At 40.8% G+C, this 12906-nt stretch overlaps 1 protein-coding gene across 5 annotated transcripts in view; it reads left to right on the top strand.

The window, feature by feature from the left end:
* Positions 1-12906, top strand: part of LOC307017664 (receptor-type tyrosine-protein phosphatase N2-like) — a 244955-nt gene that overhangs the window by 172849 nt on the left and 59200 nt on the right. For all 5 annotated transcript variants that reach the window (XM_079647346.1, XM_079647345.1, XM_079647344.1 and 2 more), the window contains one exon: positions 8921-9133. In XM_079647346.1, the coding sequence (XP_079503472.1) occupies positions 8921-9133 (213 nt within the window). The remainder of the gene's footprint in view (positions 1-8920; positions 9134-12906) is intronic.

Below are 12906 nucleotides of genomic sequence, written 5' to 3'. Positions count from 1 at the left end.
GCCATATTTATTAACGGCTTTTTGCGTCCCAAGAGATACTTTAAACATCTTTAGAGATCCACTAGTCAATGTAGATTTGTTGGAGGTGCAAAGGGTGTATCCGTGGAGTTGAGACAGTGATTGACGGCGCGCCCTGATCAGATGCAGCTGCACCTCAGCGTAACATGCTAATAACATTCACTTGATTTACCGTTGTTCTAATTTTCTCCAGTTGCAGCTTCGCTCTGCTGGAGTGCAAACTTCTTAATCGTGTTGTGCAATTTTTATTAGTGTTGCAAGTTCCAGGATTGCCCTAATTTGTATGCAACGTGTGATTTTCACCGAGACACTCACACCATTTTGTCTGGCGAAGGTGTGAAGGCGATGAAAAGTGAAATTAATGTTAGATTTGTACGATTTTGCTTCGGAACATTTTGGTATTTTATGGTTTATCGTTGAGGTCTTTTTTTTTTTTTTACAAATTGTGTGTGAAGACTTGTGTGTGGGTGCAATGTGCACACAGCGTTTCAGCGTGCGTGGGTGGCTGTGAAATCATAAGTGTGTACAAGTGTGCACCTGCAGATGTGTCAAACATAAAATCATTCTCCATTTTAGAATCGGTCTGCGTTTCACACACTTGCTCGCAGGTGCACATGTGTGTGTTTCAGTGTGTGCTGAGAGGTTTTTGTTTAAAAAACCCGGCTAAACTTTTTCAAAGACCCCGGGGGATGAATTAGAGGTGAGGGACAGATCTTTGTTTCCTGCAGCAATCGAGCTGGAGGAAAACAATAGGCGGCCGCCGCTCTCCCTCTGACCTTTTTTCACCCGTTCTGAATAAGCCAGAGCCGTGCAAATCCATCTGCCTTTTGTCTATGGGAGCCTGGCTAATCCACTCCCCCCCCTCTCCACGCACGCACGCACACACTCACACACACACACACACACACACACACACACACACACACACACACACACACACACACACACACACACACGCACACACACACGCACGCACGCACGTACACACACACACACACACACACACACACACACACGCGCATGCATAAACCAGGAGACCTCACCCCTCCAAATCTCAAATCCACATACCAAGAACCCACACTCACGTTTATTTCCACCTCACACTTTTTGTCAAACTCATTTTTATTTCTTAATTGATTTTTTAAGATTTTTTTCTTGAGTAGTAAAAGCTGCAAAGCGGATTATTGTAAGTAGATGAATTAAAATGCTACCTACACATCACACTAAGCGTGGATAGAGAGGCTATTTTAAAGCAAAACTGAAGCAAAGAAACCCCGAGGAGAAGTGAAAAAAAACATAAAAACGTCTGTAATGATGGATTCATTTTCCCTCTCTTTTCTGTTCTGTTTCCCTCCTGTTTAAAGACGCCTGCCTGTCTATCTACCTGTCTGTCTGCCTGTCTGTCTGCCTTTCTATCTACCTGTCTGTCTGCCTGTCTATCAGCCTTTCTATCTACCTGTCTCTCTGCCTGTCTGTCTGCCTGTCTATCAGCCTTTCTATCTACCTGTCTCTCTGCCTGTCTATCTACCTGTCTGTCTGCCTGTCTGTCTGCCTGTCTATCTACCTGTCTCTCTGCCTGTCTGTCTGCCTTTCTATCTACCTGTCTGTCTGCCTGTCTGTCTATCTACCTGTCTGTCTGCCTGTCTATCTGCCTTTCTATCTGCCTGTCTGTCTGCCTGTCTATCTACCTGTCTCTCTGCCTGTCTGTCTGCCTGTCTATCTGCCTTTATATCTGCCTGTCTGCCTGTCTCTCTGCCTGTCTCTCTGCCTGTCTCTCTGCCTGTCTGTCTGCCTGTCTATCTGCCTTTCTATCTGCCTGTCTCTCTGCCTGTCTCTCTGCCTGTCTCTCTGCCTATCTGTCTGCCTGTCTGTCTATCTATCTGTCTATCTGCCTGTCTCTCTGCCTGTCTATATACCTATCTATCTGCCTGTCTGTCTATCTGCCTATCTGTCTATCTGCCTGTCTGTCTCTCTACCTGTCTCTCTGCCTGTCTGTCTCTCTACCTGTCTATCTGCCTCTCTCTCTGCCTGTCTCTCTGTCAGTCTCTCTACCTCTCTCTCTGCCTCTCTCTCTGCCTGTCTATCTGCCTGTCTCTCTGCCTGTCTATCTGCCTGTCTATCTGCCTGTCTCTCTGCCTGTCTCTCTATCTGTCTATCTGCCTGTCTCTCTGCCTGTCTCTCTATCTGTCTCTCTGCCTGTCTCTCTATCTGTCTCTCTATCTGTCTATCTGCCTGTCTCTCTGCCTGTCTGTCTGCCTGTCTGTCTGCCTGTCTGTGGGGAGTGTGTCTGATATGTGCAGGAAAGGGCTGAACCCAGCAGCCAGTCTGCATCCTGACGGGCGATGTTAATGCTTTTCAGAACCCCTCGGTGCACGCGGAGCTTCTGTCAGATCACGTTTTCCTATATATGCGAAAATGGGAAAAAATAAATTTGCAAGTACAATCTCTGCCTGGCGCTGGGCAGATGGACAATAGAGGGGTTTGGGGGGCATGAAAGGAACTCCCCTTCTCCCCTTATGCCTTTGGGGAGCCGAGATTCTCCTTACCGCTCTTTTGATGGAAACGTCTGATTTTCCTCCAGAAACAAACTGGATGGTCTCCGGGTTTATTCATGCATCATACGATTAAAAAAAAAAAAAAAAAAAAAAAAAAAAAATTACACATTGAAGTCAGAAGCGCTCTTTGATTCTGCATGTGTCTTTGTAGCTTCCAAATCCATCCAGAAATCTTCCTGTAATCACAGCGAAGACACACAGGTTACATCCCCTTTTCATTTCTGCCCATGTTCCCTCGCCGGCTGCAGCTTCTGTCCGTAATGTGATTGAAAGCGTGAAGCCACAGGAGTCAGGGAAGGCCTCCGAGCGGCTGATAACCTCCTGGTATCGCAGACAGAGAGCAGGTGACAGGAATATAAATACATGCACACGCATTCATCATTTTCGCTCAATATTTCCACGTCTCCTGCTGTGATCCTGAAAAGGTTACAGAGTCCTCTGCGCAGAAATCACTGCTGCATGCTCATGTGTGAATACTGTGATACCCCCCCCCCCCCAGCACCCCCCCACCCACCCCCACTAGCTTTCCTGTGCAAACATTTCATTTTTAATCATTGCACATTTCTGCTACATCTGCCTCCGTACTACTTTAACCTTTAACCGAGTGTTTTTACATTGTGGTCTTGCTCAATGAGTAAAAAACTGAAACTAAATGAAATGTATTATATCAGCACATTTCACATAACTGTATTAGGTTAGTTGATAGCAAAACTATTACGTTTAAATACAAGATGAATAGGATCAACTGAATATTACCGCTTTCATTTAACCTCATGCAGTTATGTGAAATGTGTTGATGTATCACATTTAGTTTCTTTTCAGTGTCAGAGGTGGAAGAAGTACTCAAATGATCAGAATCAGAAATGGGTTTATTACCAGTTGACACGTACGAGGAATTTGACTTGATGTCGTGGTGCAAACAAATAAAAAAGAATTTCTTTCAAAAGACCACAGATAGCGAACTATTTTAAAAACACTGTAATCAAAAGCAAAAATAAAATGAAGCAGGAATTTACATTGAAATAGAATGCGATCAATTATAGAATACACAACATGCAGTATTGTATGTGAAATCTGTCGACATAGTACATTTACTCAAAGTCAACGTTTCAGTTTTTTACTCAAATTAGCGAGAATACAACGTAAAAATACTCAAGTTCAAACATCGCAGAAGCAGATGTAGCATGAATGTGCAACGATTCGAAAATCGAATGTTTGCGCGGGAAAGGGAATCAACATGTCGGTTTGTTCAGTTTCAGAGGTGGAAGAAGAACTCAAATGATGCAACACAATTTGAATACTTCATACGGCCGCGACAAGTCATACAATCTTACTGTTACTAACAACTGCAACCAAACGTGATGAAGCAGCTGGGGTCAGGCCACACTCGTCTGAATCAATAGACAGCCATGATAAAGAGGGGGGGGGGTGTGTGTGTGTGTGTGTGTGTGTGTGTGTGTGTGTGTGTGTGTGTGTGTGTGTGTGTGTGTGTGTGTGTGTGTGTGTGTGTGTGTGTGTGTGTGTGTGTGTGTGTGTGTGTGTGTGTGTGTGTGTGTGTGTGTGTGTGTGTGTGTGTGTGTGTGTGTGTGTGTGTGTGTGTGGAGGAGGAGGAGGGGGGTTCGGCATCTGTCCCGTGAAAAGATGACTGAGCTGTTACAGTTAGAGCCGTGAATTATGGGCCATTACTCGAGCAGAAAGACGCGATCCCTCTCCATGAAACCTCATTTGACAAAACAACGAGTCGACTCGGGAGTGAAATGACAAATGAAGTTTATTTTTGACGGGAAAATAAAACGCATTTGGCCGGAGATGATTGCAGTGGAATCAGCAGTAATGCATTATTAATGTGCGCCTGCCAAAGCAGCAAACATGGACTTTTGTTTATGATGCCTTCCTTTTCCATTAGCAATGCATTCATGAAAAGACGTGCGATTAATTGTATATGCTTTTTACTTTAAAGCGAATGCATTATTAATATCTGCAGCCATTCAAATCTAATGTAAGCAGAGGCCTTCGTGTTTATCACTGATTAATGAACAGACTATAGATTGTACTGAACTCAGTGGTGCACACAAGTACACAAAGGTATTTTCATACTTACTTCAACTACTTTTGTAGGAAGATATTGTACTTTTTACATTTCATTACTTTGCAGATTTTGAATGTGCAAACAAAATATAAATTAAACAAATCACTATCGTATAATATTACAGGTTAAATTACCCGATATTACTTCAAGTAATTTAATTAAACATTGAAGAGATGAGCACGTTAATGCATCAATAATTATAATACAATATATTTGAAATATATGGTGCTTAAATGGGCCATTCTGCAGAATAAGTACTTTTACTTTTGGTATTTAAAGTATATTTTGATTTACTTTAAATACAATTTTGAATGCACTACTTTTACTTGAGTATTATTACACTGTAGTTTAGCAGCTGTTTCATAATTTGAGTACTTTGTCCACCTCTGACAGTGAAAGAGCTGACTTTAATTAAATGAATTATGTCAACAAAATGTCGACGTTTCAGTTTTTTCTCAAATTATCAAATACTACAGTGCAAAAATACTCAGTTACAAGTAAAAGTAGTGCATTCAACATTTTACAAAAAGTATTAACATCTAATTGAAGTACCAAAAGTAAAAGTACTCAATATGCAGACTGTATTATTAGATTTGATCCTAATATTTAGTATTTAAACGTAATATTATGCTTTCCACTAACCTAACACAGTTCTGTGAAATTCACAGATATCGTACATTTAATTAAAGCCATTTTTTCAGTCTTTTTTGTGCATTTCTTCAGTTTTTTGTGCTGCTTTTATGATTATATCTCCTCCCTCGCGCTGGGAGAATAGTGCGGAGACGCCCACTGTTTCCTTTCAGCGCCGGCACATTACTATGCAGCAGCTTTTACAGTACGGCTTAGAGCTCCCCGAGCAAATTGGACACCCCACAAAGCATCGAACAACTGTTGTCCCCCATTGTGGATTCTTCTCTTTCTGCGGGCCCACTCTTTATCAGGTGCTGAATGCAGAGGCAATGAATGAAATCATAGAGGGAGGGGGGGGCTTCATCGAGTGGTTTTTGGGGGGTCACTCCCTAAAAAAAAACCTCACAAGAATTCCTGAACAATCCGTGTGCAAAGCGGATCTCCCAGAGTGTTTGTGACAGTTCCCCCCCCCCCATTTTTTCCCTCCTCCCCACTGCTTTCCAAAGCTTCCTTTCCATTAACTCTCCACGCCTAATCTCTGTGACCTCCACCACCGATGGACAGGGATTTTTTCAATTTTTTTTTCATCATACCCCCCTTTTATACAATCGAGAAAAAGCCTGCTGCTGCTTTCCTGTGAGGCGACGGCACTGCTCTAACACTTTAAAGCTTTTGATCAATATATATTAATTGGCAGTGGTGGAAAGTAACTAAGTACATTTACTCAAGTACTTAAGTGGTACTTTGTCATATTTCTACTTTACTTGAGTTTTTCCATTTTATGCTTCTTTAAATTTCTACTCCACGACATTTTGGAAGCATTTATTGTACTTTTTACTCCAATACATTTTTTTAAAGAGGCCCTTTTATGCTTTGTGGGCTTCCCTTTCCTGTAGTGTGTTATATAGGTTTTTAGTGCATGTAAATGGTCTGCAAAGGCTAAAATCTCTCTGTCCCCCCCCCTGCCTGAAACGCCTCCATCGGACCCCTTCATTCACTATGAAACACTCACGCTCCTATTGGCTATCGCTCGAACACGTTGTACGTGATAGCCCAAGGGGCGGGACATCTCTAAGCTGCTTGACCAATCACAACAGAGCCGGCCAGCTAACCAATCAGAGCAGACTGGGCTCTGGTTTCAGACAGAGGGTGAAAAGAGGTGCTGCAGCACAGGCAGTATGAAAAAAATAAAGAGATTTTTAAACACTAAAGCAGCGATTCTCAAATGGGGGTACGCGGACCCCTAGGGGTACGTTGGGGTACTGCAGGGGGTACGTGAGATTTATAATAATAATGATAATAAAAATAAAAATGTAATTAAAAAAAATACCATGCATGATTAAAAAAATAATCTTAGTACAATAAGTTAAATAGAAAACACAATATATAATTTTGTTCATTGGTTTGTTAAACATATTACTTAAATTGAAAAACTCCTTGGAAAAATCAGTTTTATAAAAGTTATTTTTTTTCATGCATGAAGATGAAAATATCCTTAGTTTGTTTTAATGAATGCACGAAACACGTCACACATTGAGGGAACATCACTATATTGTAATTATTTATATAGGCTTTTTCGATCAAAAATGTTCGGGGTCGGTCACGGGGTACTTGGCTGAGAAAATGGTTCAAAGGGGGAACACTACTGACAAAGGTTTGAGAAGCAGTGCTCTAAAGCATGGAGACCAGTAGAGATATATGAACCTGATAATGAACAGAATACGTCCTGCAGCATAAAGTTACTATTATTATAATCAGAATGCTCCATGAGAGATTCCTCTTCTGTGCCAGTAGAGAGGGGAGATATATCTTTCACTGTTCCTCAAAGGCGCTCGTTCCTCGCCCCAAAATACGTGTTTTTGCCAAATACTTCCTTTTGATAATTCAGTGTCAGGAGGAATTGTGTGCCTTGTCATCTGCGGTGCAATTTGTAGCTCTTCTTCTTCCTTTCCCTCTTTGTTGTCAGGATCATTACGCAGTGTGTAATAACGGGGAATCATGGCGCCTATTGTTAAGTCTTTAGTTGTCAGGTAGAACGCAACAGGCCCATTATCTTCAGCAGGTCTGAAAACCAACAGCTGCTCGAGCTGCAGTTCAATCGGAATTACTTCCACCATTTATTTATTTTACACACTCTCAAGAAGCAGTGCTTTCCTACAGTGCGTGTCCGTTGTGTTATCTGAAGCTGCGGACCGTGTGAAAAGAAATCTTTCATCTCCAGTTGTTTGCCGAGGGATCTGGTTCTGGTTCTCACGCACTAGATTAGAGGTCGAAATTGGCGAGGCACTTTCTCGAGACCGCAGAACTTCTGTCGCCTCGACTCACAACCGTAGAACATTCCCTCCAAAAACAACGGTGTGTGTGTGTGTGTGTGTGTGTGTGTGTGTGTGTGTGTGTGTGTGTGTGTGTGTGTGTGTGTGTGTGTGTGTGTGTGTGTGTGTGTGTGTGTGTGTGTGTGTGTGTGTGTGTGTGTGTGTGTGTGTGTGTGTGTGTGTGTGTGTGTGTGTGTGTGTGTGTGTGTGTGTGTGTGTGTGCGTGCGTGCGTGCGTGCGTGCGTGCGTGCGTGCGTGCGTGCGTGCGTGCGTGCGTGCGTGTGGAGTCGATGCCTTGCTGAGCAGGAGTTTATGCATTCACTGCACTCCTGGGCACAGATGGTGGAACAAACGCTTGTGATTACACTTTGCGTCGAGCATAGTGATATGCATATTTATGTCTGTCCAAAAAGGAACCATGTGATTCATACTTTCATCCACTCGTGTAAAGTTTTTTTTGGGGGGGGAAATCAGAGGAAGCAAAGACAATCAGAGCATTCAACGTCCGGGGTTTGGAGAGATTACAGTGACATTTAAATATGATGGTGATTTTGGTTGTATGCTTTAATCTGAGGGGTGTTTTAAATGAAAGTCTGCAATCAAACACTCGAATGACAGCACAGTTTTTATACCTGACAGAGAGTTTGTGTGCACCAGTCAAATCTTAAAATGAAGTGCAGAAGCAATCCCAGATCCAATGTTCGTTAAAGGGTCTTAAACCTCGTATAGTTTCCTTCAAGGAACAGAGTTTTGTATGAGACATTTTTGCTTCAAAATCATCAGGATTTGTGGAAAAGTGTTGCAATAAAAAAGAAGTCTGAATTGAGATATTTTACTGAAAGGATCAAATGCTGGTATTTAAATGAACTGTATATATTACCTGTGAAAGTACATTTGCTTTGAAATAGTATATACGGTCTGTATCGAGCGTCAAAGATCAGATATCCTAGTGTAACAGCCTGAGAACTCACATTATGTTGTGATAAGTAAATATTGTCTGTTGTGTATATATATATAGGATATACATATTGTTATATATATTTGTATTTTTGTATTCGGGGTTGTGGGAAACGGTATTTCGATATATCTGTCTGTACACACAAACTGAAAGATTGACAATAAAATTGACTTTGACTGACTTTGAAAAGTGGTAATTTTACATATAAACGCACAGAGAATCGCTCATTTTTGATACAATATTTTGAAAAACAGAAATATTTTTAACCCTGAGTGAGGCTTTTTTCTATCTTACCTGTGAAATATAAAAAAAAACATATTTTTAACCTTTTGTTTCTGTGTTTCTTTTTGGTCCACAGGAAAACCAGATCAAGCAGATTCCCACCAAGTACAGCCAGGCGGAGTCCACCAAGTTCCTGGTGCTCACGGTGGTCTCCATCTTGTGCATCGTGGCCGTTCTGCTCGGCTCCACCGTCATCTACTGCCTCCGCCATCGATCCCACCACAAGCTGAAGGAGAAGCTCACCAACCTGGGAACAGACACCGGGAACGATGCTACCTCCACCTATCAGGTAGGAGACAAACACATCCTTTACTCAAGTAGAAGTACAGATACTCGTGTTTAAAAATACTCTGGTGAAAGTAGAAGTACTGACTAAACTTCTTTACTCAAGTAAAAGTAAAGAGGCTTTGAAATGTACTTCAGTAAAAAGTACCCATAACTAGCAGCTGTTTTAAAGAGTACCTGACCTCCCTTTATATTAATAGAACAATAATGTCATTGTTAGCTAATGAATGTTTCCATGCTGAACAACGGCAACATGACAACGTTTTCATTGGTCCCTCTTCTTTAGAGAAGACCAGGAAATGATGGATACACGGATCGTGTTCAAATCAATAGGCACGCAATGACTCTAAATAATAATGATCACGCCACCAAACACACATTCAGACTAAAGGAACCAGCCTGTTTGGAAAATGAGAGAAGTAGAAAGTACAGGTATTTGAGTTCAACATGTGAGAAGTAGAAAGTACAGGTATTTGAGTTCAACATGTAAGAAGTAGAAAGTACAGGTATTTGAGTTCAACATGTAAGAAGTAGAAAGTACAGGTATTTGAGTTCAACATGTAAGAAGTAGAAAGTACAGGTATTTGAGTTCAACATGTGAGAAGTAGAAAGTACAGGTATTTGAGTTCAACATGTGAGAAGTAGAAAGTACAGGTATTTGAGTTCAACATGTAAGAAGTAGAAAGTACAGGTATTTGAGTTCAACATGTGAGAAGTAGAAAGTACAGGTATTTGAGTTCAACATGTGAGAAGTAGAAAGTACAGGTATTTGGGTTCAAAATGTAAGAAGTAGAAAGTACAGGTATTTGTGTTCAAAATCTAAGAAGTAGAAAGTACAGGTATTTGTGTTCAAAATGTAAGAAGTAGAAAGTACAGGTATTTGTTTTCAACATGTATGAAGTAGAAAGTACAGGTATTTGAGTTCAACATGTAAGAAGTAGAAAGTACAGGTATTTGTTTTCAACCTGTAAGAAGTAGAAAGTACAGGTATTTGAGTTCAACATGTAAGAAGTAGAAAGTACAGGTATTTGTTTTCAACATGTAAGAAGTAGAAAGTACAGGTATTTGAGTTCAACATGTGAGAAGTAGAAAGTACAGGTATTTGTTTTCAACATGTATGAAGTAGAAAGTACAGGTATTTGTGTTCAAAATGTAAGAAGTAGAAAGTACAGGTATTTGAGTTCAACATGTGAGAAGTAGAAAGTACAGGTATTTGTTTTCAACATGTATGAAGTAGAAAGTACAGGTATTTGTGTTCAAAATGTAAGAAGTAGAAAGTACAGGTATTTGTGTTCAACATGTAAGAAGTAGAAAGTACAGGTATTTGTTTTCAACATGTATGAAGTAGAAAGTACAGGTATTTGTGTTCAAAATGTAAGAAGTAGAAAGTACAGGTATTTGTTTTCAACCTGTAAGAAGTAGAAAGTACAGGTATTTGAGTTCAACATGTAAGAAGCCAAAGTAAAAAGTCGTCAGAAAAATAAGTAGTAGAGTAAAGTACTGATACCACAACAGTTTACTTAAGTACAGTAACAAAGTATTTGTACTCCACTACTTCCCACCTCTGAGTAGGAGGTGCTACTGCGCCATCTGTGAAAACATGGGTGAAAGGATGACGTGTTTATGAAGGTCAATAGAGAAATCGTCACATATTAACACCGCTTGATGAATTTTGAAGCGTAAAATACAATCTCCAGAAGTAAAAAGTTAATGTTGGGCTATAAAGGAACTACAGCACGGTCACATGACTTCACGTCACCACCGCTAAGCTAAAGGCGGCTAATGTTGGGCTATAAAGGAACTACAGCAAGGTCACATGACTTCACGTCACCACCGCTAAGCTAAAGGAGGCTAATGTTGGGCTATAAAGGAACTACAGCACGGTCACATGACTTCACGTCACAACCGCTAAGCTAAAGGTGGCTAATGTTGGGCTATAAAGGAACTACAGCACGGTCACATGACTTCACCTCACCACCGCTAAGCTAAAGGAGGCTAATGTTGGGCTATAAAGGAACTACAGCACGGTCACATGACTTCACCTCACCACCGCTAAGCTAAAGGAGGCTAATGTTGGACTCTAAAGGAACTACAGCACGGTCACATGACTTCACCTCACCACCGCTAAGCTAAAGGAGGCTAATGTTGGGCTATAAAGGAACTACAGCACGGTTACATGACTTCACGTCACCACCGTTTTTTTTGCTACTCTCATAAACTATGCAGGGTTTGGATTGATAAAACTGTTGGTTCCCAAATGTTTTTGACAATTTCTATTTAAAATTAAGTCCTGCATTTTTTGCGACCCCTTGTTACCACATTGCATTGATTTACTGGTCGTTACAAGTTCAACCGAACGAGTGTTTTTTCTTTTCGTTGACGTAAAATGATCAAAAAGGGGCAAAAATAATAGGAAAAGTCTGACAAATATAACATAAATAATTTAATTCATTCATAAAGTTCAACACAACGGGGCCTCTTAAAACCACCGTGTGTTTTTCGATGTTAAAACTGGATTTATGCTGATCGCTGTGAGTCCCCTGCTATAATTTGTTGTTTGACATATGAAGCAATATTAACAATCCAACAGGTTTTTTCACCTCGAGTCATTTCCATTTATCCCCCCCCACCCCCCCCCCTCTCCTCTGCTTGCTGTAATTATCCTTTGGCCGGAATAGCGGGGTGTGAAATTTAATTTACACAATCCAATATTAAGTGGCTTTTTGAGCGAAGAATTAAATTGAGATTTCTCCGTCTCCTTCCTTCTGACCTTTTCTCCCAGCATGTTTTTAAATGAGAGTGGTCCTGTGGGCATCGATTTTATAATGAGCCCGGCCCCTTCCCCTAAGTGCTTACATTTCATGCCCTCCCCCTTCTCTGGGGATTTTTAAACTCCTGCAATAGACTGAGCTGCTGCTGCTGCTGCTGCGTCAGAGGTTTACCTCGACACCAGAGAATTCAGAATCATCATCCTTTTCAGAGTGTACTTCTGGCTAATTGGGATGAACATTGATTAGAAACGATGAGAAATAACTCACTTTCTAGACGTTTCGGAGCATTGATTGGAAACAAAAACTGACAACAAGGAGGCTTAATTAACCTTCATGTTGTCAGCCTTGTTTGACTAATAGTATAAATAATAACCCAAATATTGGTTACACCTTTGAAGCCAACTTTATTCCAACTCATTACCACCAAGTTTTACTCATCTGTTATCAAATGTGTCAAATATATGCTCAATAGACGTCATTTACGCAAAATTAAACCAACATTTTGAGTTCTAAAAGGCGTTAAAATGTGCATTATTTGCCTGGATTTGAGGAACATGTCTCGATGGACACTTTAATCTGTTGTGAAACCATTGAGTTGTTTTAATGGCAGCACATAATGACGGCAGATGCTTTTAATTTAAGCAATACACGCTTAATTCAATGAAAGTAGTCCTAATTATGTTTTTTTTCTGGCAACTAGCAGACATCACCCCCTCCTTCTGACATAATCACATTTAGAAGTGGGTCCAGTTCGACCCTCTGCACGCTCTTAGACATACAGTATACGTCAACAATTCGGTTGGTGTTGGGATCAGAGGGTCACAGGTTCAAACCCCACTGGAGTCAGCATGTCGTTGTGTCCCTGAGACACTTCACCCCAAATTGCTCCTGTGGGGATTGCCCACAGTATTGAGTATGTAATGTAAAAAAAGATATATCCGTACCCATAGTCAAACACATCTGCACTCAAACAATAAAGAATACAAACTAAATGTTAAGACAGCTT

This window comes from Notothenia rossii (genome assembly GCF_949606895.1).
Source record: "Notothenia rossii genome assembly, chromosome: 9".
In the NCBI taxonomy this organism is placed as follows: domain Eukaryota; kingdom Metazoa; phylum Chordata; class Actinopteri; order Perciformes; family Nototheniidae; genus Notothenia; species Notothenia rossii.
The sequence above is the reverse complement of the archived record's forward strand: the minus strand, read 5'-3'. Positions and strand labels throughout refer to the sequence as shown.